The 25,862-nt window shown below is 42.1% G+C and overlaps 1 protein-coding gene across 6 annotated transcripts in view; it reads right to left on the reverse strand.

The window, feature by feature from the left end:
* Window positions 1-25,862, reverse strand: part of LAMA2 (laminin subunit alpha 2) — a 365,889-nt gene that overhangs the window by 168,208 nt on the left and 171,819 nt on the right. For all 6 annotated transcript variants that reach the window (XM_077926009.1, XM_077926008.1, XM_077926013.1 and 3 more), the window contains exons 13-14: window positions 7,623-7,724; window positions 4,859-5,070 (exon numbers count right to left, since the gene is read on the reverse strand). In XM_077926009.1, coding sequence (XP_077782135.1) covers window positions 4,859-5,070; window positions 7,623-7,724 — 314 coding nt within the window. The remainder of the gene's footprint in view (window positions 1-4,858; window positions 5,071-7,622; window positions 7,725-25,862) is intronic.

Consider the following 25,862-nt stretch of genomic DNA (forward strand, 5'->3'; position numbering starts at 1 on the left):
TGCAATGACACAGGTCCAGATTTTACTATTGAAGCCTTGCAACGCATATGGGAAGCCATGAGTATTTCTCCCATGGCCATTAAATCCCTGGTCAGCTAGGAGGCATGGGGCATTCTTGCCATGACCCCTGCACAGTCCTGATCAATATTGTTCATTCATTGTTGTTTACATTACTTGGGAGACAGAACTACATTGCTAAGTTGAAAAAGTGCAAATTTCAAAGAATGACTGTTTTGCTTAATACGTTGCTTTGGGATGTGCAAACTAGGTTTACCTTTAAATGTGAACTGAATCGCATTTGTACCTCCATCTCTATCTGTAATGTTCTACAGTGGTACCTCAGGTTACATACGCCTCAGGTTACATATGCTTCAGGTTACAGACTGCACAAACCCAGAAATAGTACCTCGGGTTAAGAACTTTGCTTCAGGATGAGAACAGAAATCGTGCTCCAGCGGCGCGGCAGCAGCAGGAGGCCCCATTAGCTAAAGTGGTGCTTCAGGTTAAAAACAGTTTCAGGTTAAGAACGGACCTCCGGATCGAATTAAGTACTTAACCCGAGGTACCACTGTACCACTGTGGGAGGCAGTGGAAGACAGGAGTGCCTGGCGTGTTCTGTCCATGGGGTCACGAAGAGTCGGACACGACTAAACGACTAAACAACAACAACCACTGTACTTTGGAACTTTACAATGTCTACCACTAGGGCTGCTTTGTGCTTTCCTGTGCTTTTGTTATGTGGTTATTAGGACTGCTCTGTGACAGTGGATAAGAATTTCCCGGGGGTGGGATGCGGAATCAATCGTTTTCATCTTTCTGATTTTGTTTTTATGTTGAAATCTCATTGTGGAGCTGCATTGAAAGTAAGGGGAAACAAATCTAGCAAAGTACTAGTAAGATTCTTAAAGGCAAAGAGTAAATCAAAAGAATTTAAAGCCTATTATAAACACAACAAAATTTGCCAGTGGTCTTATTATCCCATTTGCCTATTGAACCACAGATCGTCTCTTCCAGTACTATGTGATATAATTTGGAACAATGAGAAACCGTTACACACAGAACATTTCACTCAGTATTATTCCACATTTGTATTCACTGAACAGTTCCAATTTTCATTAGGTTCTGCTATTTGGTAAATGGTATTTTAATGTGTTTAACAGTTTTTACTCATTGAAAAAAACAACCAGCAGTGCAATTTTTCCCCACTTCAATGTAGTAATTTCTTTTCATCTGTGCCATTCTGAAAACATTAAAGTACATAATGTTGGCAGTAATGGGACACAGGATCTTGGAGACACTTGAGAAATTTGAGTTTCCAGACCAAATATTTAATATGACTGCTAGTGTGGCAGACACTGTTGACTTGCAAATGCAAACAAGATTAAAAGAGATGCAGCATTTGGAGCAGTAGCTGCAGAGTTTACGATCTGCTATTATATTAATTGTTGTAGCTTGAGATTAAAAGAAAAAAGAAATCACCGCCCCCATATAATGCTGCTGGGAAGCCTCTGGGTTGCACGGTTTGCATTTCACGCAACATTATTCCACAGTTGTATTCTCTGACTAGCTTTCATGATGTACTGAAATCTGAATATTGGCTACATGTGTACTGGCCTATTGCACTTCTTCCTTCCACATGGGGCTTAAGTCATCTTTGCTGCAGCTTTTCATGAAAGCGCCAGGAGGTTTATTGTTCCAGTCACTACTGGACTGCTACCGAGCCAGGAAATATGCAGGTCACAGAAAAAGCAGGGTGGCAAGATAAGAGTAGGGCACCTTCTTTTCTACCCTTGTAACAGCTCTAACAATATTGGTTTGCTTACTTAATACACCATCTTTGCAGATTTCCAGCATACTTTATGAAGGAGAAGTAGTTATCTGCCATAGTGATTGTAGCTAGGATGCTCCAAGGAGGAGATAGATGTGAACATCTGCTACAGCACTTCCATGTTGATAGTGCAACAAGAAATATGAAGGAATGCCAAGCCAATTGCCCATACTGAGTTGGGAACTCCTTTCTTTTTTTATATCCTGCCATCTGCTTTGGCATATTACTAGCCCAGTGCAGGCACTTGGAGTGGGTAGCGGTGAATACACAAAGGGCTGTGTGTATTCTGTGCTTGCTGTTTCCACACCAATGTCATGTATTAGAGTCCCTGTCTGTGCAGGGGTCTACATGCATACATCTGGATGTGCAGGCTCTGGAGCAACTTGAACACTGTCTGTGCCAGCTGGTGAGGAAAAGAGAGATGGGAGAGACCAGAAAATCTATCTGGACATTTATCTCCACCTGGCAGCCCTACTGACCTTGAGGCCCATGAGCTTCCTCAGGACTGGGAAGGGAAGAGAAACACCAGCTACCCCACTTTTATTTTGCTCTGTTCCTGCTGTGGATAAGGGATGGCAATTTCTTGCTGTGGGTGCTTGTGTGCAACAAGGGTGAGAGCCTGGGTGGTTTGCAGAGAGGGGTGAATGATCTTAAGTTACTCAAAAGCCACAGAGTGAGAGTTTACTGGCAAGGAATGTGGCCCTCTTTGTGTAAGACACAGAGAGGGAGGGAATGGACTGCCGTAAGTGAAAAACGACGTGGGAATTGTTGCTAAAACCACTGGTTGTTTAATCTGTATCAATCTGTTGGAATGTATTGTTTGTTTTTACCTGGGTATTTGTTTAATTGGATTAAATATTGAATTGGTTAAATATTAACTTTAGCAGTTTTGCTTGTTTACCTTATCATACAATTGTTAAGTTGTAATTGTTGTCTGTTGTTTTTCTCTGTTTATTCTTTTACTTTGTTTCCTGCTCTGCAACTAAAAACATTCAGTGAAGAATGGGCTATAAATATTGTAAAAAAATTAATACATAGGCTCCAATTGCATGGGCTACACGGAAAAAATGGAGGGTAAAGATCTGGTCTATGGAACCTACATGTGTCAGGATATATGCAAACAGAAGGTGCCTCAAGGCTGGAGGGAAAGTCAGCAGGCATGATCCTACTTTCCGCCATCTATTTATCTGTATCTGCTTCAAACATTCTGCACAGGGCTGCAATGTATAATAGATTCACAGTGTGTGTGGTTCAATCTACAGGTGTAAACAGAGAGATGTGGAGGACTTGCAGTGCACAGCTGAATAAAGGAAGGACACAAAATGGGAAAAGGGGAAAATGCTTCACTTCCAATCTGTACATATGTCATAATAGCCTGCCAAATCCTGCAACTTTTTATACCACAAATTTCCCACTCTATTTTTGTCCTGCTGTCACTGTGCAAGAGTGCTCCTCCATATGGTAATGATAGTATAACATTGGGGAAGCTTTGTAGAAAAACTATGGTGTCTCCATGGTCCAGTATAAATCCATCACTAAAGCACTATTATTGCATCAATGGTTCCTTTTTAGTAAACCATTTAGAGGTTCTTTTTACAATCAAGTGGTTCAGAAACTGTGAGTCCTGGATGACCTACTCCCTGCCTTGCAGGCATTTTCCCACCTCGCCTGGGAGAACAGGGCTCTGACTGACTCCAGCTGCAGAAGCTGAGGCAGCTGATCAAACACTTGGGCTGGGGCATTGTTTAGGAGTTTTTGTTGCAGGAGGGATTATTGCTGCTATTGATTTTTATTTTTATTTTTAAAGATATTATATCTTTATTTTAGATTTTAGTATGATTTACGTGGCGATCGTTCAGTCTGGTTGTGTATTTTTTGATGTTTTATTTATTTATTGTTTATGGCTGTTTTTGTTATGTTGTAATTATGTATTTTTTCATGTTGTGAGCTGCCTTGGGCATAGTTTGGTCTGTGGAAAGGTGGCGTACAAATGAAATTATCTATCTATGTAAATAGAAATAAACATGGTAAATTAAGCCCACAAAATAACCCCAGGCTGGAGATGCTCCTCTAAAGCTGTGATGCTATTGCTGCATAGGGCAAGGAGGACATTCCAGAGAGTATTTCTCACCATATGTGCAACTATAACAAAGGGGAAGGTGTAAGAGCAGTGAAACCACTCATTGCAACTCTTTGGGCAACGTCAGGTAGTATTCCAGGGATTCTTCAAGTCTTGCACTGCTTGGGTTTGTCAGTTTGGGATGATTTGCCTTGCATGAGGTTTCAAGCTGGCTGTATTTACAGGCTTATAGCTTACAGCTAGTTACGGAATAAGGTCAAGAGGTAGAACAGGTCTGAAACTGCATTATTTCTGAGGAGGAATTTGAAAGATAAGGAAGAGTTCAAACAGCGTAAGTGTTTGAAAAGCAAGTTCCAGCTACAAAAGAAAAACGCGGAGCACAGGCTGAGCTGACAGAGATCAAAGACCTTGAGATGACTCAAGGTTGAAGAGATGCAGCAGTTAAAGACTCAGGTGGGGTGAACAAAGAAACAGAACAAACAACGGCTGTGTAAAGTCAAGGGGACGTGAAATGGTAAGGAAACTGTATTCAGTGTGAAAGATTGCCAGATCTTAGCTTTAGCATATTTAGGAAGTTAGGTTTAGCACATTTAGTACAGTGGGCTGCCCTAGCAATAGGGGTTTTTGACACAGGTGTGTGCATCACAACAGGATGGGCAAGTACAGTAGTGAAAGGAAGCATGATCCAAAAGTTTCATAGAATCATAGAACCAGAAAAGACCCCGAGGGTCATCTAGTCCCAGTAATGCAAGAATCTCAACTAAATCAGAGGGGGAAATAGGGAGGATTCAGAATAAACCAAAGTTTATTGGGGCTCTTAATAAAATAGAAATCTGTGTCCAAGCTCAATTGTTTTCCAGCTTAATTAAATGAAGATGCTGCTGGGGAAAACGATGATCAACCTGCTTAATAGAACTGCAGACAGAACCAAATGCTGTTTCAATGATTACCTGTAGATGGCATTCATCCCATAGCTGTATGTGGCTCTTATAAGGAGACTCTTTATATTTGCCAACACAGACATGAATTCCCTTTTGCTGACCGGATAGTCAGTGCCATGCAGCAGAAATAAGTCGTGCTTCAACAACACTTCTTCAGTGTGCTCTTCAAATGGGTTCAAGTGAATTCCCTCCTGCGACGTGCTGATTCTCAAGCCACTTCCCTAGTAATTATTATAAATGTTAAGGATGAAAACATTTTAAAGAAGTGACACACAATGCCACATATTTATAGAGAGCACAGCACTTTGGCATATGCTACAAGGCAATTTTCATACACGTGATGCACTCTCTGGAATTTGATATTTTCACTGGTGTGGAAATCTGGATAATGATGGAACAAGGTAATGCATGCAAAATTTTGATAATATGTTGGTAAGTGATGTCACAGCTTTGCATTTTCATGGGGGGAAATTCTAGTATTATGCTGCCCATTATCAACTATACAATAGAAATAAATGCAGCAATAAAATAGTGCAACCTGCCTACACAGTGCATATCCCAGTCACCTTAATTATTCTATTTAGACTACGATCCTAAACAACTTATCCAGAAGCATTTTTCACTGAAAAAATGGGCCCTTTTTTTGTAATTATCTTTCTTCATAATTACATCGCTGCTCTGTGCTCCTTTGGGATGAACTTAATAATGAAATAAATTCATGGCAAGTCTTTGAGCATCATCCTACACACTGCTAATGGTACCTAAGGATGCCTAGCTCTGCACTAGATTACATCTCCTGCGATATTTATTACCATTAAGTTAAGCCAAAGGTGGGAAAGCAGTGGCCATAGCTGTTCTGAACAGTGTGTCAGTCTCTCTTGGGGTCTGCCCTCCCTGATTTGGTGGCAGTCCAAATGGGGTTGCAAAAATGCTGTCCTCTAGAGCCACAGCTTCAAGAGGCAGTTGAATGGGGAGATGGGCAGCGTGTTGTATATCAAAGGAGATTCGAATGCTCCCTGCACCTCCCCTTTCAGCCACTGCTTAAAGCTTCATGAAGGGTTATCTTACTTTGAGGGGCAATGGTTCCATTGGGAGCCACCAACTCAAGATGTAGAGAACCATGAAGCTGCAGCTCCCAAAGGAATCATAGTACTGTATCGTAGAGTTGGAAGGGATCCCAAAGGTCTTCTAGTCCAGCCCCCTGCAATACAAGAATCTAAGGAGCATCCTCTTATTTGCTGCTGCTGCTTAGCTGTTTCCCCAATCAGCTTGACCAGAAGGCAGAGGGGGAGGGAAGGAGATCTTGCAGGACAAGAGTTTCAAGCGCTCCTCCTGACAATCCCATTCTACTGCTCAGATGATCCAGAAACAGATGACGGGCACTATACAGTGGGCTATTTGTGTGTGTGTGTGTCATGCTCAATGTGTGATTGTGTTTGCATGTTAAAGGTGTGTGGTTACGTTAATATGGTGTGCAATGTGTATGCTATATTAAATCATGTCCTCCCTCAAAGAGAGCATGTGTTGCGGTGAGATCTGGAGACTGACCTCTTGGTTTTGGGTGGGTCCTTTGGATAGCCACAACACCCGAGTGGTAGGTCCCTTGATGCTGGGTTTCAATCTGGCCAATGGGGCGCAGTCTAAATGGATCGAGGGATCTATATATACCCATGCACGTGACCCAGAGCTTCCTCTTTCGGCTTGTGCATCAGAACACCCGCCCACCTCTCCCTAATTTTAGGGCCTTTTGCGATTGACCTTGCTATACCGTCATGTGTTGTCTGTCGTTGGGACAGGGGCATGGCAGGAATTTCCCCACTTGGGTTTCGCCTGCCGCATAGCAATTCATCACAACTTGTAAGGTTGTGGATAGGCACTGGTTCATGTGATAGGGATGGGAGAACGGTCACGCCATCCCTATGTGAAGGGTATTCGTTAAAGGAATCTAGGGACTCAACTTGGTTTGGCCAACCCCCGAAAAGGGGTTGTGCCCGTGCCTGAGTCCAGGGGAGCATCTGGGTAGTGAACAGAGTCTGCTCACAGGCTTTTCACCTTCCTCAGGTGTTCACCCTTGGCTGACCTATGATAGAGCTCTGGGTCAGCGCTACCTGCAAGGGTGTAGGGAGCTAGCCGAACCAGAGCCTATGCAACCACTCACTTTTCTGTAATCAATAAAGTTGTGGCCTAAATTCTGCCAAAAACCAAAACTAAAATTTGAGTCAAATGTGTCTTTATTTAGGAGGGAGGTTTCTGGGTCTGAACACGCAAACACATATTTGATTTGTGTAAATTGTGGGTGAGTGTGAACGGTGTTCCCTCAGTTGATTGGTCTCTCTCTCTCTCTCTCTCTCTCTCTCTCTCTCTCTCTCTCGGTCTCTCTCTCTCTCTCTCTCTCTCTCTCTTTCTCTCGGCCCTGGTCATTTTGGGGTATGTGGCTTTCAATTCCTTTCTCCAAAGAAATGCAGCCCTTGAGAGGGAGGGAGGGAAAGTTCCCTGCCTCTTTGGCTTTTAGTCTTCATCACCCCAAACAAAAACTAATGCTATGCAGCTTCATTTCCATATATCCATCCTGTTGCTCTTTGACTCATCCCCCTTTCTTCTCCTTCACTGCTTGTCTTCCCCACCAACGAAATTTAGATCGGAATGTAAGCATCTTAGGGAAGGGTCTTATTGCTAGCTTCTTCTTTTAGCCATAGGAGGTCTGCTGACTGTGTGCCACTAGCAACCCATCCTTTCAATGAGCGTTTCAAGAGACGGGGAAGCAATACTCTACCTCTATGATGACATCAGACTGCAGCATTGCTTCTGCAGCATCCTCTTCCCCTGTGAGGTCATATGAAACGGTAAATTTCAGATGTCCTCCAGCAGCTGTTATCTGCGGTAAAGAAGAATGATGCTGATTACATAGCAGAAAACATGCCTTTAACCATTTTGAACTACTCTTTTCCAATTACAGCGCTTTCAAGGGAAGGACTTCTTGTATGGAGAAAGGACATGTGGATGATAGAGAGCCCCAAGGAAAAATCATTACAAACTGTTCATTTCCTGTACATGACTCTCTCTCCTCCCACCTCCAGTACTCCAAATAAGCAATTCTGATAGAAGTGCTTTCAGACACTTCTAAAGGCTGGGAACCAAGCATATATGTTATTTTTTTTCTAAAGTGCTTGATATAAATAAAGTTGGTGTTTTTTTAAAAAATAAAATAAAAGCCATAACGTTTTTGACTCGTTTTTCTTATTGAAAAACCCTAATGCGTAAGATATAATATTTGGACGATACTAAATTGCTGGAGGAATCAGGGATGCATGCATTTATCCTGTCCGCTTCCCACCCTCTCCAATTCCCAGGTTCAAGGCTCAAACAGAGGGACTCCATGTCCAATCAGCCTGGAGAACTAGGCTGCAAATACTGAATGTGTCTTGCGAAGTATAACCTAAAACAGAGGGGATCTGTCCTCAGGAAGTAAAAGCAAATCCAATTAGGAAGAATGCCACAATCTTGTTCTCCTACAGGCATATCTCTCTGAATGCTGCCTTTTCCTTCACATTTGTTCACTGCCTCAAAACAATGTGAGGCAAATAACCTCAAGGCATATTTTGACCCCAGAATGAATTTTCTTTTTAGACTTTTTGTTAACGTTTTTAAAGATGCTGATCCCAGCATTCCAGAAAATAGCTGGCAAACTAGACTTTTCTTCTTCTTTTTTGAAACAGCATCAAAAGCAAATCACAAATGACAGTATTCAGAACAAATACAGAAGTTTGGAAGAATAAGGTAAGCCAGTCTGTATATTCAGGTATAACAAAGAATCTCTCTCTCCTTTAGATCCCTCCTCCCCACATCTCTCATTCTCATCCACATTATTGAAGAGAATTATGTGGATATTCTTTGAGGTTGTTCATGAGGAATTATGTGCTGTCTTCCATCATCATTTGTTATACAGGAGTTTCCCCCCTCCTTACGCAAGTGTGTCTGAATGCATGAAGCCAATGTGATGCTTTCTAAAGAAACATAAATGAGGTTTGTAGAGAGCAGGTACACTTCCTGTGGACCACATTCTGTATGTTACAGATGCTTGATAAATAGTAACAGAAATCATATCAGTAAATTATATCAAGCTTTTATTTTATTTTTTTTAAAAAACATGTTTGGGTTACTTTGGGCACCCACAGTGGACTCAGCTAGATTGGTAAAGAAAAAGGGTTTTATATGCATTGTATATGCGATATAAGACTGAGACACCAGATGGCGCTGTGGAGTCCTGTCCTTCCCAACTGGATTTCCCTGTATGAGTTCACAACGTGTTTAACTGAACCACTTCTTTGATGTGTCTAGATCCAGCCTGAGATTACAGTTACCAATATTTAAAGTTGCCCTCCAGCACAGCAGAAAACAAAAAACAACACCAACACCACCAGTACGATTTCCTGAGCAGTAATTTCATTTCAACGGGGCTTCTGCAGAAGATCCTGGTGGATTATGTCTCCCAACCATATATAGAAGGAATTATTTTTGGGGACACTCTTTAAAAATGTTACAAATACTAGTAGTGAATATATAACCCCCTGTGCTCTTTGCTCCTGGCACTTAAGAAGTAAAATTCAAATATCACAATGGATTTTTGGCTCTAATTTTTGACTTTCTTAAAGAAAATGCAATAATTGAAAAAGGCAATAAGAAATTATTGTGTTAAAATTGATGCGTTCTGCACACTCATGCTTTCCATTAACTATAATAAAAATAACTGGTTCCCCACTTCATCTCTCTAATGATTCTGACATTTCTTCAGTGATACACGGGGCCTGCTTCATCCTGAAGCATTACTGTAGATTGCATAAGGCACCCAATTTGGGAGGGGAGAAGCATTTTCAACCCCTCGCCCTCATTCACTGATCAAGTCCCACCCAATGTAAGTTTTTCACCACAAAATGAAGCACCGACATGCTAGTGTCGCATACAACTGAGGCCTGTATGAAGGAAATAAAAATTCAAACATTGGTCCTTGTGTATATGTTGCCAGTTTGGACGCACACTCTTCAGTGGCAAGTACAGGCTATTATGTTTTCAGTATGTGTGGGCTGTTTTTTTTAGTCTCCAGGAGCAGACATTAAGAAAATAACAGGGTCCATGCCTACCCCCCCCCCTTTGTGCCAGGTGTAAGGGACAAGGGAAAAAGCAGAATTATCTATGGAAATAAAGGAACCGATTTTGTACATCACTAGATTTGGTTTAAGAATCCAGACTTAGTGATGGTTCTGGGAGATGCTAGGACAATAAATCTAAAGAAGAAGGCAAGATTGGATCCCATCAATTATGGGCATCTCAATCTATTTTTCCAAACTAGTACCTTCTAATTGTTTTCTTTCCAACTCAATGGCCCTTGTGGTCTATTCCAACTCTATGATTCTATGATTCTACCTTACAATGTTCAGTTTCACTTTGGCAATCCCACATATTCTAACCCTAACCATGGACAGGCCACTAAATAAGGCGTGTCAACATTTGTCTGCCCTCCACAATTCATTCCATTTCTTTGATACTGTTAGACCATACTGAGACAAAATGATTGAAAGATGGCCTTGGAGTTGTGAATTGTCCTATTAAACTCCTCCCCACCCCCCGGTTTTATAAGTATTCATTGCAATATATCTTTAATGACTCAGCACTAGAAGTTTCAGGCAACCTTTTTTAAAAAAACGAATAATCAAGGAACTATGTATATTAAAAATGTGTCTAATGCCATATATCTCAGTGCACAGTAGGCAGGACAAATCCCCCACCCCAAATGGCAATCTTAGTGTTCAACAGCCTGCCAGTCTAACGCAAGACTGGCACCCGTGACAAAGTACTGAATGGAGAACAAGCCACCTTAACAGATGGGGAGTAAGTATGCTTGTGCCTCCTGTGGGTTACAGGATGCACAGACGGAGTGTCTGAACATCTGTTTGCTTTAATTTACATGCTTATGTTTTAAGGAAATGCTCCGTCATTAATCCAGCCCAGGGTTGGATTACAGTTTTTTGAAATAACAAATGCTAGCTGGGAAGTCATAAGGAGAATTTCATATGTGTCCGTTGCATTTAGGGGAAAGGGCAAAAAGAGAGACGCTGAAATGAATTCTAATGAAGCTCTTACCCTGGATACAAAGTATGTAGGTCTTATCATTTTAATATAAATTCTCAGTTACTATTATATATTTTAGTTCTGCTGAAGTTCTGTTTGTTAAGAAAGGAATGAGTTTAAAAAGAACTCGCTATCTTTGATAAGACCTTCGTCCAGAGTTTGCATTGGTATAACAGATAAAAGGAAAGTGCCATTTCCCTTTGCTCTGTTTGAATAAGTATATAGAACAAAAAAGTTTTGCTCTCTGTAAATATTTTCCATGTGGATGTGATATTCATTTTGTTGCACAGCAAATCCCATAACCATTCCTCAGTGTCAGCTTTAGACATTTTTACACCTAAAGCAAATAGTGAAAACCCCCTCTCCCCCTGCAATGAACTGCAACATATCAAGCTGGGATAGTCATTTCCATTGGGTAGCTTTGAGAATTGCCCCAAAATAAGTCTTCTGAAGCCAACATATGACTATAGTCTTATAAAGGATGGTTACTTAAGCTAGTAACCATGTACAGGCATGCACACAAATTTTCTTTAAGAAAAAGCTGGTGCCACCTGTTCCTCTTTTTAGAGAGTTACCCTTTATATTTCAGGGAAAAAATTCAATCTACATTCAGGTGAAATTGCTGTTTCGTAGATAAGGTAGCAAAACAATCCCAACAAAGCTAAAATAAATGTACCCCAAAAGGGAAGAGTAGCATAACTACCAAATGACTTTATTTTCCCACAGACACATCATGTGCCTATAGCGTCACGTAGGAATGCAATTTCTAGACATTAATTCCCCATTTTCCGATATAATATGTAATGGTCTCTGAAACTTGTTCTATAATTCTCCCAGGTGGAAATTATTTAAACACCATATATACACACACTGTATATTATGGGGGCAATGGGAAGGCGTGAATTAGCCCTTGGAAATCACCCAGTCTGGCAAAAAATAATGCTGACAGCTGTGACAGTGTTGCAGAATATGCCAGGTTTTCCCCATTGAAGGGTTATTAAAAATCTACTAAGTGCTTCATCAGAATTATAAATATTATCCAAACCTCTAGCTCATCCTGAAAGTAGAAAAATTGAAAAAGACAAGCTCACCAGCTGCTGAGTAGATTTTTCCCCCCCAGTAGCAATTGCTTTGCTGTTACTAAACTATATAATTCAATAATTAGAAGTCAGTGAAATAGATCAGGGAGGTATATGTTTGCGGGGAAACACTAACTTTCTTTTTCATCTTATAATTGATAAGGGAAAACATTCAGGTGAATGCTGAACCTATTTTATTGTCCACAAAGATAGGGTTTAATTGTTCTTGCTACTGTGTCCTCAGCAGAAATCCAAATGGGCACAGCAAGTAGCCTTAGCATTGACCATTTAGCACTGTTGACTGTCTTAAAATGGAAGTGGCTTCATAAGCGGACTGAATAAATGCTCACAGATTACTCATACTTGAGTAATTATTTTTTTAAACCATCAGAAGGGCAAACAGAAGGCTCAGACCTTTGCGGAAGCCTCGCCATCTGCCTTGAAAAGAATCCCTGATCCCTAATGCTCTATGTCTGTGTGTGTGTGTGTGTGTAGAGAGAGAGAGAGAGTGGGGAAAATGCCCTGCCAGTCATTTGGTGGTGATCAAAGTACTCTAAGCATGCCTGGAGCAACTTCACTTTTATAAAATACCATTCAAATATTCTGGGGGGTCAGCCCTAGAAAAGAAAGCAGATTCTGGTGCTGAACATGAATGCCAGAACAAATTGAGTCCGAGATCAACCATCCTCTGCATATGGATGCAACTCGTTAACAAAAGTCTGAAATGTGCCAAGGATAAAACAGAGGGTGCAGTGTTAACACTGATTATCATCACAAAAATATTTGTAAATGCTGAAGGTATGTCACAGTCTTTTCTGCAGGCAGTGCAGGTGGGCTGACAAACCAGTAGCCAAGACAACAGCTTGTTTCTCGTTTTCTTGAACAGTTAGAATAAACTGCCGTTCTGCCAGTTTGGATTTAACAGGAAGGTGCACCTTATTTAAAACCAATAGAGGAAGCTTTCAAGCATCTCCTTTCATGTGCAAAAGAGGAGCAAGCACCGGGGGGGGGGGGGCGGAGAGCAGGCAGGGGCGGGGCACATGTCCTGGGTGCGTGGCACGGCACCTGCGGGGGCGTGGTGCCCAGCGTGGGGAGGGGGCAGCAACGATGGCACCCCACCGGGATAGTGCTGCTGGGGGCGGTGCCCTCCTCCCGCACTCCTCTTCCTCCGCAAGTGTGAGCAGGGGTTGTTATGTGAGTGCAAAGTTTGCCATGGATTGTAGCATTGGGCCTTTGTGCATATTCCCCAAGCCACAGAGACTAATGTTCTTTATTCCAGGTTGTTAGACTGACAGCCTGCAACTGCAGACCTGCAAGTTTTCCCCATCTCTCTCACACACCTAGCAGTGATAGCGCACAAAGGAAGGTGACAAAAGAAGTCACCGTTGTCTTTGCAATAAGAGTCTTATAAATTGACCTCAACTTTTTTCCTTGCCATTGGCTTCAACCCCAAGGTCCACACTTGTAAGATCAATATGAAGTTGTAACTTTCCAAGGGTCTTGAAGGAGAAGGGAAATGTTTAGTAGCAATCCTCAGGCAATGAGCCAAGAAACTGAGTTTAAGACACTCCTAAGAGTTGGTATTTGAGGGATGAAATACTATGTATATTTTCAAAGACTTCAGGAAACGAGTGTCTGTATTTCATCCACCCCACACTAGGAGAGGAGCCATAACTCAGTGTTACAACACATACTTTGAATACAAAAGTCACAGCGTCTCCAGTTAAAAACTTGGGAAAGATCTTTGGAGAGCTGCCATTGGTCAGAGTAGAGGCTTTGCAGACCAATGGTCTAACTCAGTATGAGACAGTTTTATATTCTGTAGCCTCCAGTAAGCATGAAATATTTCTGGTGCAAGTGACCTGGAAATTAGCTGACCATTAGCTTTAGTCATTAGCTTCTGTGTACAAGCTGAATTACTATTCAATAGTCATATTGTACCTGCGTTAAATCCTAGCCTACAGTGTCACTTAGAAACTATTATCTTCATTTTCATTTCCCAAAGCGTTAAAAGATGTACCACTGCTGTTTAACCAGAGAAAGCATGGGTCGCTAATGGTGAGAAAAGTGGCTTCTTGCTGCACACCCCACAGTTTGTAAGTAGGCTGAATTATTTGGAATGAAAGAGAATACATGAATGCAAACTAATAACAATAATTATTTTTGCAGGTAGCAAGGGGCTGATAGAACAGCAAAACCCATTTCATAAATTGACCTGACATAGAATATCCATTACTCTCTGTCGAAGTTACCTATTTTAAGGTTAAATGCATTTGAAAAAGAAAGCAGGAGAGAGGGAGGAAGGGAAGCAAAGAACATTAAACATGAGGCAGAAACACAGCAGGTTTGGTTCTTGGGACTTTTTGACATCCCAGTTATTTGTGCGTAAAAAACAGATTATGTTTAAAGTAATGATACTGTAATATATGGTTATATTTCATCATCTCAAGCAAATTTCTTAACTGCCATCTATCAAAAGAGTAAGAAATAAAAGGAAAAGCATTAAAGGAGAAAATATATAAAACTTTGTGAAAGTGACAGTTATCGTCCTTTCTGCAAAGAACTAATCATATTGATACCTCAATAACTTAAAGATGCTTCTTAATACCTTCCAGATCATCATGAACTTTCTCACTGAAGATCTGTAGCAGTGTCATTCACATTTTAAAAAAGAAGCAAAGCAAAATTGAGTTTTGTCTATAGGTAACGTTATGGCCATGCTGGTTAAAGTAGGGTTGAGGTGGGGCTCTCAATTCTATGGTAATTAAAATGGGATCTAAGGGACACATATAGGATTTGTTGTCAAAGATCTAACCAAAAGCTTTGTATTCTTATTCCTTCATTTAGCTGTGGGAATTTTAAACTAATTTGCAGGTGACCCTTTCTATCACTCACAAACGCAAAAACAGAATGTGATGGAACTAGCTTCAAAGCACTTTAGGACCTGCCATAATGCTTTTAGATTCGTTTTGAAAGGGCACTGGTTGGGGGTGGGGAGGAATTTTTTCGTGTATTTCTGTATTTTTTATAATTGTATAGTTGAAGATTACTTAATAGTTTCATTTAGGTCACATAAGTGCTAAAAACCACATGGCCAACATCACATTAAAAAAACCCCCCAGATGTGCTGGCCTACAGATGTGCACTGTTGACACATCAGCAGTCCCCAGCTTGGGTAGCTGTGCAGGCGGCTCATAGATATATACGCATGGGCTGCTGCATGTAGCAAACACCTATTAAATGTAATACTGACTACACTCAACTTAACCGCAGACAAGTGCTTTTTGGTGGGGCAGCATCAATCATGCGAGTGCATGATAGCGGCTAAATTGGGGCCCCAAGAGCATTATACATTTAAAGCAGAATCATTCCACTTTAAACAAAGAACCCTCCAAAGAACACTGGGAACTATTGTTTAAGAGTGCAAAGGTTTCCAGAGTTCCCTGGGAAGAAGGAGTGACTCCAGTGGCGTAGCGTGGGTTGTCAGCACCCGGGGCAAGGCAAGTAATTTGCGCCCCCTAACCCGTGGATTTGTGCCCCCTAACCCATGGATTTGCGCCCCCTAACCCATGGATTTGCCCTAACCCCAGATGTTGCGCCCGGTGCGGCCGGCCCCCCCTGCACCCCCCACGCTACGCCACTGAGTGACTGTTAATTGAGAATTGTAGCTCTTTGAGGGCAATGGTGGTCTCCTAACAAGCCTCAACACTCTTGACAACCTAAAACATGGAGAACTTCTCCATGTTCCTTTGAATTACCCAAACACAAACAAGCACTCGTGAGCAGCAAAGACTGGGCTTTTAAATGATAAATCACAAATAAAAATACACTGAGGAGGATGTGATTAGCGTACTTTGTATTATGTCCAAACATTTTATTTTATTTTAATTTGTTCTTGTCAAACATCAATGCTCTCCTCTCAAAGTGTGAGTGTGTATGTTGCACAAATGTATTCGAGTCAGACTTCGATGTCCTAATAAAAAAAATTCTTGCTATAAATTCAAGTGTTTTGCTTGAGTCTCCTAACTCTTCAATATTTAGTAGTACCCTGTGGTACCTTATATTTAATGTAAATGGAATAGCTTGAAGCAATTATAAACTTTAGAGCTAAAATAGGATATGTTGCTACAAGAGCTATATATTTCTGTAGAAGTGATTCTATGAAAGCTATAGCACAACATATAAACACAGGCTGCTGTTGTGGGGCAGTGACTTGCAGCTCTAGCGGAGAGGCACATGAATACCCTGCTCCTTTATATTGAAACCTGCCCAGTAGCTCCCTTTGGCACTGTAACCCTTTCAGCTGTCACACAGCACAGACTAGCAGTAAAGGGTCAGTGGTGCCACCTGGACAGTACTTTGGGCAGAGGCCCAGGGCCCCAGTCAGCAGAAGGCCCCCTTTTCACATAAGAGACAGTTGGATCCAAATGGGCCCACATGTTGAAGTTCGGAGTAGCCTTACACTTACATTGAAATCTAAAATAACAGAGCAAATATCCTGGTGGGGGGGAATAGGCTCATCGCACTGGTTAACACAAGGCTTGCTATCCTTGGTCTGATGGCTTAATCAATGTACATTCATGGAGGAAGCGTTTGAGCCACTTTGGCTTTTGTGTCCATAGAAACACCCATTATAACGCCTAGAATGGAAGCGAGGCGGAACTTGGTTACAGGGCAAAATACACATATGTTAAATAAATAAATGAGATGAATGGACTTATTTCTTCAGTAGGGCCAATTTCAAATAAATATATTTTTATAAGTACAGTGGTACCTCGGGTTACAGATGCTTCAGGTTACAGACTCCGCTAGCCCAGAAGTAGTACCTCAGGTTAAGAACTTTACCTCAGGATGAGAACAGAAATCGCACGGTGGCGGCGCAGTGGCAGCGGGAGGCCCCATTAGCTAAAGTGGTACCTCAGGTTAAGAACAGTTTCAGGTTAAGAACGGACCTCCGGAACGAATTAAGTTCTTAACCTGAGGTACCACTGTATACTTAAAATGCTGTATAATGGTTACTTACAACATTACAACACTGAACACATAAAGAAATCAGGAGTTAACCAAGTTGCACAGTGAAGTGTTATAGCATTCATAACCGAGATGTTAGTTTATGTCCAATGCCTTGTTATTTTCTAAGTGCTTCAGGGATCTTTCCTGCTTTTAAAATATTTGAAGATACATATTTTTGATGAATACACAGTGCATTAGCTGCTGGGGCTGTACAGCGTGTGAGCACTCTGGTTTTACATTTCAATTCTAAACATTTATATAACTGTCAATAAGGCATGCATATATTCACTATGCGATTTCGATGGCAAAATGTTTGTCACCATTTAACATTAACTATCAGGTTTCAAAACATGAACATAATTTCAATAGAGTGCTGCTAAATTATCAATTTTACTGGGACTACAATGTCATTCTCATTTGATTCCCTCCCTTGTCCCACAATAAACTATAGGAGCCATTTATGAACACAGCATTGTTGACCCTTCCCTAAGAAAACTGACTTCTTGCTCCCCTAAGTCAGGCTCCCAGGCATTTGCAAAAATTAGCTCAAAGTTCAAAGCAGGGCATGAAAACAGAGACAATCTGTCGTGGCGTATAAGGCACTGCTCTTCTCACACTCTTGTGGGTGGTACACATATTTATGCAGCTTTAGATAATTTTAATTTGCGTCAAATTGTTTTCTTTGAAAATGATCTAGACAAACTCTCTTTCCTTTTTATATAAAAAAGAAGTGTTCTTTTATGTGTCTGCATCCCTCAGAAACACATCACTTCATTGCTTTGGGACAGCTTTCTATTTAAGTAGAATGTGGATGGCATTAAATTTTATTGCTGGCCAAAATGGTGAATTTAACCTGTATACATATATACAAGTTGCAGAATCACAGGATTTTAATACTGAAAGACATCTTAAGACAAAATAATGATGATGATGATGATGATGCATTTTGGTCCAATAGTAAAAATGTTGTTCACAACATTACACTGCCAAGCTAAGGCTGAAATCCTATTTTCACTTGGCTGGGAAGTAAACAGAACTTACTTCTGAGCAGACATGTGCAGTAAGTACTACAATGTTAATCGCAGCCAAAATCCCTATTCCAGAGACCCATGTGCTCTTCCAATCAATATACAGTGTTCTTACATGAGAAAGGTTCTCCTTTTATTTCAGCTAAGTGGTGTGCAGTATTCAAGACTGAAGTGAATTGGAAAGCTGTAGTTGGTAGGGAAACTCTGTATCACCATCAAAGAATCAATGCAAACCCTTCAACCACTAAGGATTGCTAGATTAGTGTGAATATCCCAGTTCTTGGGTCAACAATAATATTTACTGCAAGTCTGAAAGTCAATATAAGATGGCTAATTAGCAAAGGAACAGCACTTTAAGTACTGTATGTTATTGTGTTTGTGATCTACTGGCATTAGCAAAGGGATTAAGCTGTGAATATATCTGGCTACAAATCATCCTCTATGCCAGAGGTCACCAACCCAGTGCTCACAGCTGCCATGATGCCCACCAAGGCTCTTATTGGCATTTCTGTGGCATCTGCCAATCCAGTTGCCTCTTCTTGCTTTGCCCCAGGAAGGGGTTTCATTGATTTATCATGTGGGGGGCAGGCAGGGAGGTGGAAGAAAAAGTGATGGAGGTTACTTCATTGGTCTGATCATGTGCCTCCAGCCACATGGAGATGAAGTGGGCAGAGGAGGGCTTTTTATTTTTTTACAAGGGGGAGTGGGGAAAAAGAACAGCAAGGATAATCCATTTTGCAGGATCATTTGCCCGCCACCCACAGGGAACTGACAGCAGGCAACTGCTCAGCCCTACAGAGGGCCTTTATTTTGTTTGATGTTTGGTGGAGTGATGGGGATGGCCTCATTCACTAGTGGAGTGTGTATGAGCAGCAAGGTATGGATGTGGAGAGTGGTTCTTGGACACATTCTCTACAATATGTTCATGGGCATCTTGTGTGACAATGAAGAGGAAATCACGAGTACTTCAGAAAAATGGATAAAGAGCTAAGAAAGATCTGGACAAAAGTGGTTAACAAGACCAGAAAAGTCATATTCTGAAAGAATGATCAAGATATACACAGTCAGTCAATTAGGTATGCAGTCTAGGAGTGTTATTGTACCCTTCAGTCTCAGTGGCTTGAGGGACCTTCTACCTCCCGATGTTGATGCACTGACTGCAACCTCCCCCTGGAACCAAGATAGGCTGGCCATGTGTATCCATGCACGCCTAACCTCAAGGTTGGACTACTGCAAAATTATTTGGAGTGTTTTTGAAGTTGAACTGCCTTTGAAACTGCACCAATACAGAACACTGCAGTAGGATTTGGACCTGGGATTTGGCAAATACATATCATGCCTGCATTGAAACAACTCCAGTGGCTCCCGGGGAGTTTCTGAATTCAATTCAAAGCACTTTGAAGTCCTACATTGACTTAGAACACAGATATTTGTTGGACTGACTTTCCCTGCAGTCATCTGCCCATTTGCTGTGATCCTAGTCTGAAGCCTGTCTCTGGGTTTTAAGTGCAGCAGGTGGCAACCAGATGCAAAGACTTTTCTGAGGGGCTTCTTCGCTTCCAAAGTGCCCTCCTGAAGGAGGCCTACCTAGAAACCTCATTGCTATCACTGGAATGTAAGTGATATGAATCAGTAACCATGCTGATCACCTAATGCTGTTTTTCCTTCCTTTCAATTACTACATATTAAAGGCAATTTATTAAACAAAACCTCATGCTTTCACAAAGAAATTGGCTGGTTCCTTCAGCTCTAGCATCTCCAAGCTGCAGGGGCTAGAAATGCTGAAACAGCATGCCAAATGCTCCCAAATTAAAATTTTCTGGATGTTCGTCTGTATTCCCTACTGTACATTTATTGTAAACAAGGCTTGAGCAACTCATGTTGCACTGAGCTGAACACACCAGCCATGTTCTGTGGCCTGCTGGATGCTTATCAGTTGCTTGTCTTTTGCTGTGCAAGACGCATGGCACTGTGGGTTAAACCACAGAGCCTAGGACTTGCCGATCAGAAGGTCGGCGGTTTGAATCCCCGCAATGGGGTGAGCTCCCGTTGCTCGGTCCCTGCTCCTGCCAACCTAGCAGTTCGAAAGCATGTCAGAGTGCAAGTAGATAAATAGGTACCGCTCCGGCGGGAAGGTAAACGGTGTTTCCATGTGCTGCTCTGGTTCGCCAGAAGCGGCTTAGTCATGCTGGCCACATGACCCGGAAGCTGTATGCCGGCTCCCTCGGCCAATAAAGCAAGATGAGCGCCGCAACCCCAGAGTCGGTCACAACTGGACCTAATGGTCAGGGGTCCCTTTACCTTTACCTTTAGGCTTTTGCCCAAAGAAGGTAGTAGCTTTAATTAAGAGGTGATGGAGGAGGATATATTTTCCAGCAAGGAGAAAGGTCTTGCTGACAATGAATTAACAACTCTGATGCTACACACACTCACAAAACAGGAGATTCTCTTATACAGAATTATGAAAACACACAATGTCAGATAGCATTTGATACAGCTGAATGAGTTTCATTCCTGAATGAGTATCTACAAACTTGTCACTTACTTTTTAAGTGAAATGGTGAACAACCTTTTGAGGATCACAGTTTGGTTCATGGGTATCAGCATCTTTTTCAGAATGTTTTAAAGAAGGACAAGTAAATTGTCAGAAGCTACTTACTCCACTGTAGTTAAAGAGGCTACTTTGAAGTAGATAGTGTGTGGATTGCAATGGATGTGTTATAATGCCAGAATCCATAGTCATATATCTACATGGCGTAGAAGTCTTAACAGTCGCAACAGTCGCTTTTCATTTCTAATTTACGAGTTTCTACAGTTCTATTAATCGTATGGTTAGCAGGCAATGCAGAATTTGTGTAGATTTGTTTTATTTGAGATTGGTGGAATTTATCTTCTGAAATGATTAATAGGGTTTGACAATGCTCAAAGCTCAGTTAGACACAATCTTGCTTATAGTAGGAAAGTTAGAAATGTTAGCATAGAAATTTCTCTGGTTATTTGAAAAACAATTACTACCAGGCTAGCTGATAGAAAGGTCTAATCATGAAAAGATAGATAACCTGCAACACACACACACACACACACACACACACACACACACAACATGTGTAGCTACATTTGTTTGGAAAACTAATCTCACAATTTTTAGTTGTATTGTTTTCCGATGCACTGTTTTTAATTTCTCTTCAAGAAAATGTATACTGTACATTTAACTTCTTTTAGCTTTTTGTTTTGCTTACAAAAGAAAGGTAACTCAATAACTTTTGCTTTGCATTCATTTAGGTTGAGATTATGAAACCATATCATACAAGATGACTGTTTATGCTCACTGTTCCATGTATATTGTGTGTGTGAGTGCACGTGTGTGTACTTCTGTTTTTTAAAAGGAGTCAGACATAGAATAAATCTCATTTTTAGCATCTGGAGTTTCCCCTCTTTCCCCCCTACTTTTGTTTGGATCCACCTAAAAGCAAGCACTCTTTTTGAAACATAATTTGGATTACAGGTAGGATCGGGGCAGAAATTTGTTCACATTCTAATGCAAACCTATCCATTTGCACTTCCCAAACCAATATGTGATCTGAAACAGCTATCCTTCAAAATTTGTATTTCTATAAAGCTTCTGCTCCTTATGTCAATTAACTGCAGCATAATATTATGCATGAACCTTAAAAGGTAAAGGAAAAGGTACCCCTGCCCTTACGGGCCAGTCATGACCGACTCTAGGGTTGCACGCTCATCTCGCTCAAGAGGCCGGGAGCCAGCGCCGTCCGAAGACACTTCCAGGTCACGTGGTCAGCGTGACGAAGCTGCAACTGGTGAGCCAGCACCAGTGCCGCACACGGAAACACCGTTTACGATCCCACTATAAAGCGGTACCTATTTATCTACTTGCACTTAGGGGTGCTTTTGAACTGCTAGGTGGGCTGGGACCGAACGACGGGAGCTCACCCCGCCGCGGGGATTCGAACCGCCAACCTTACGATCAGCAAGTCCGAGGCACTGAGGTTTTACCCACAGCGCCACCCGCGTCCCGCATGAACCTTACATCATGTTTAATCTTAACTATAAAGGTAAAGGGACCCCTGACCATTAGGTCCAGTCGTGACCGACTCTGGGGTTGCGGCACTCATCTCGCTTTATTGGCCGAGGGAGCTGGCGTACAGCTTCCGGGTCATGTGGCCAGCATGACTAAGCTGCTTCTGGCGGACCAGAGCAGCGCACGGAAACGCCGTTTACCTTCCCACCAGAGCGGTACCTATTTCTCTACTTGCACTTTGATGTGCTTTCGAACTGCTAGGTTGGCAGGAGCAGGGACCGAGCAATGGGAGCTCACCCTGTCACAGGGATTCGAACCGCCAACCTTACGATCAGCAAGTCCTAGGCACTGAGGTTTTACCGACAGCGCCACCCGCGTCCCGCATGAACCTTACATCATGTTTAATCTTAACTATAAAGGTAAAGGGACCCCTGACCATTAGGTCCAGTCGTGACCGACTCTGGGGTTGCGGCACTCATCTCGCTTTATTGGCCGAGGGAGCCGGCGTACAGCTTCCGGGTCACGTGGCCAGCATGACTAAGCTGCTTCTGGCGGACCAGAGCAGTGCACGGAAACGCCGTTTACCTTCCCACCAGAGCGGTACCTATTTATCTACTTGCACTTTGATGTGCTTTCGAACTGCTAGGTTGGCAGGAGCAGGGACCGAGCAACGGGAGCTCACCCTGTCACAGGGATTCGAACCGCTGACCTTCTGATCAGCAAGCCCTAGGCTCTGTGGTTTAACCCACAGTGCCACCTGCGTCCCCAATCTTAACTATAGTTTCTTGAAAAAAGCTAGTTTCAGAACCCATGATTTGAAGTTGGCTTGTTTCAATCAAACCATAGTTAAGATTAATCACAGTGTGCTGGGTTTCGGTAGCAGAACAAACTGCAGCTAATCAAAAGTGAAAGCTTCCACACTCCTTGCGTCCATCCTGAAAGAGGAAAAGGGAGCCCGCAATCATAGGGCAAGCCTAGGATCACTCTTGTAAACCATGGTTTAAATGTTGTCTACAAACATTTATTACAGTCAGAGATTTCATAAGTATCACATGAAATAGCACTACCAATGGCCTGCCTGAAAAAATTGTTCCCTCTTTGTCTTTCAGTATTCTGCATAGGGGACTATGCATTGATCACATTTAGCCTGAAGTGATTTGAACATTTTGAGCAAATCAGGCAAAAATGGACCCTGAAAGTGTTAAAAGCAGTAGCAGACATTTCTCTTGTCTGCTTCATATCTTTCCCTATAATTCCACATGAATGAAGAAAAAGTGAAGAAATCACAAATTACCAACCATATCAAAAATAAGACTTTTATCTTGGAATCAATAAGCTAAGCTTTAAAGTGACCAGGGCAATGGTTTCCAGACTTGCACAAGCAGACACAAATTCGTGCTATAATTGTAAACATGCTGAATGAAGATAATATCCTGCCATGCAAGAAAAGTCTTCTTAAAATAGAAAACTACATTTCCTCAGGATATTGATGTAGCCTTGCTGGATCCTACAATAGATAGGAAAGTGGATAATGTAACTTCACATGTGAGAACTTATTAACTTAAGTGACTACAATGGCTGTAACTAATCCTCAACCTTTAGAAGATGAAGATTGCTCCTACTATTTTGTTGTTCTGTCGCTATCTGCTAATGTGACCCATTTTCAGGTAGTAGGAGGTGCCCTAACTAATTTGCAATTGTGCCTGTCAATGGTACATTTTATGGATGGAATGATTTGTATTATTTCCACACAGGCATTTTGAAATGTACAAATAAAATCTGATTGATTTGATTATGAAAGAAAAGGACTTTCTTTGTGTTCTCTGACAGAAATTTCAATTTCTGGGTTTTGATATTGTTGCCTTTTTCATGTTGTAATCATAGCTCAGTGCATCAGCAGGTAACTCATATTTCTAGTAACCCTGCAGTTACAAATTAAAATTATGGCTAGTAATCTATCATTACTACAAATTGCTCTGGCTCTGTCGTAAACTGGTCCAGCTCCACTGAAGCTTTAGCCACTGAATTTATTTATGGTTTCTATAAATGATGAATATACCCAACTTATGAAGAAAAAAAATCTAACAAAGCTAACTGTGACAGTAGCAGCTAGTAGTATGGAGATTTTACAAAGTACATGGGCAATAAAATAAAACAAAACAAAATTCAGAAATATTTTGAGTGGTGCCCTAAATAACTAAGAGCTTTCTTAAAGAGTTATAGTATGCTCTGCCTTCCCCAAATCAGCTCTGGAGGGTCAGGAAAAGCCCCAGAACAGGGAGGGGAGGGGAGGGGGGAATAATTTCATCTGACAAGCAAAGTTGTTTATGCCAACGGAAAGCTAAGAAAAGCATTATCATCATTATTATTGTCGTTATTAAACTTTGTATGACTAAGCATGGCAATGAATTCCTCCCTTCGATTGCACCAACCATAAAACGCTTGTGGGGCAGGGGAAAGGTGTACAAGCCTTCTCTCTGACAGGTAGACAAGCTCTTTCTACTTGAAAGCAGTGGTGGTGCAGACTGCACATGAAAAAAAATGTACAGTCTTAGTATCTGAAAGGTTGAGCCATCCCACAGTTCAGGGACAGCCAATGTGGTCGTCCCCCCTGCTATTCGTAGACTCCAACTCCCATCATTTATTTATTTTTATTTATTTATTCAACTTATACACCACTCTATACCTGGAGGTCTCAGGACAGTTCACAACAAGACCACAACATATAAAATCAAACCAAAAGCAATAACCCAATAATCCCCCTCCCCCCACAAGCCACATTCTAAAAGGGTGTTGGATGTCATTAAGATCAATCAAAGGACTGGTTAAAAAGGAACGTTTTTGCCTGGCACCTAAATGTATATAATGAAGGTGCCAGGTGAACTTCCCTGGGGAGAGCATTCCATAGACGGTGAGCCATAGCAGAGAAGGCCCATTCTTGTGTTGCCATCCTCCGGACCACTCGAGGAGAAGGCACACGAAGGAGGGCCTCAGAAGATTATTTCAGGGACTGGGTAGGTTCATATGGGAAGAGGCATTGTGGTCCTGAGATTTAAGGTTTTATAGGTCAAAACCAGCACTTTGAATTGGACTCAGAAACTACCGTATTTTTTGCCCTATAGGACACACCGGCCCATAGGGCGCACCTAGTTTTCAGGGGGGGGGGGGAATCAAGGAAAAAAATATGATTTCCCCCCCACAGCTCTGGGAGCAGCGGACAGGCTGCACGGAGCCTGTGCGCTACTCCAAGACCTTCTTCCTGCTTTTGCAGGAGGTGGTGGAATTCCCCCATCTCCCGCAAAAGCCCACAGGAGGGAGAAGGGACGGACTTGGACAGTCAGTCCCTTCTCCCTCCTTGGGGAAAAGCCCCCAAGAGTGGCACGCTCTTTAAAGGCTGTGCGGCTCCTACGGGCTTTTCTACAAGGTGGGGGAATTCCCCCACCTCCTAGAAAAGCCAGCAGAAGCCGCGCAGCCCCTTTAAAGAGCGCACGGCTTTTGCCTGCTTTTGCGGGAGGTGGGGGAATTCCCCCATCTCCTGCAAAAGCCCAAAGGAGCAAGAAGGGACTGACTCCGCCAGTCAGTCCCTTCTCCCTCCTTGGGGAAAAGCCTGCTTTCTCCCACTGCCAGCCTCAAAGCCGGATTGGAGAGTAGCGGGAAGGCGTTGCGCGCCTTCCCGCTGCCCCCCATCCTCTGGGGCTGGCGATGGGGGAAGCGCTGCTTTCCCCCAC

Source organism: Podarcis muralis, chromosome 3 (assembly GCF_964188315.1).
Source record: "Podarcis muralis chromosome 3, rPodMur119.hap1.1, whole genome shotgun sequence".
NCBI classification, from domain to species: domain Eukaryota; kingdom Metazoa; phylum Chordata; class Lepidosauria; order Squamata; family Lacertidae; genus Podarcis; species Podarcis muralis.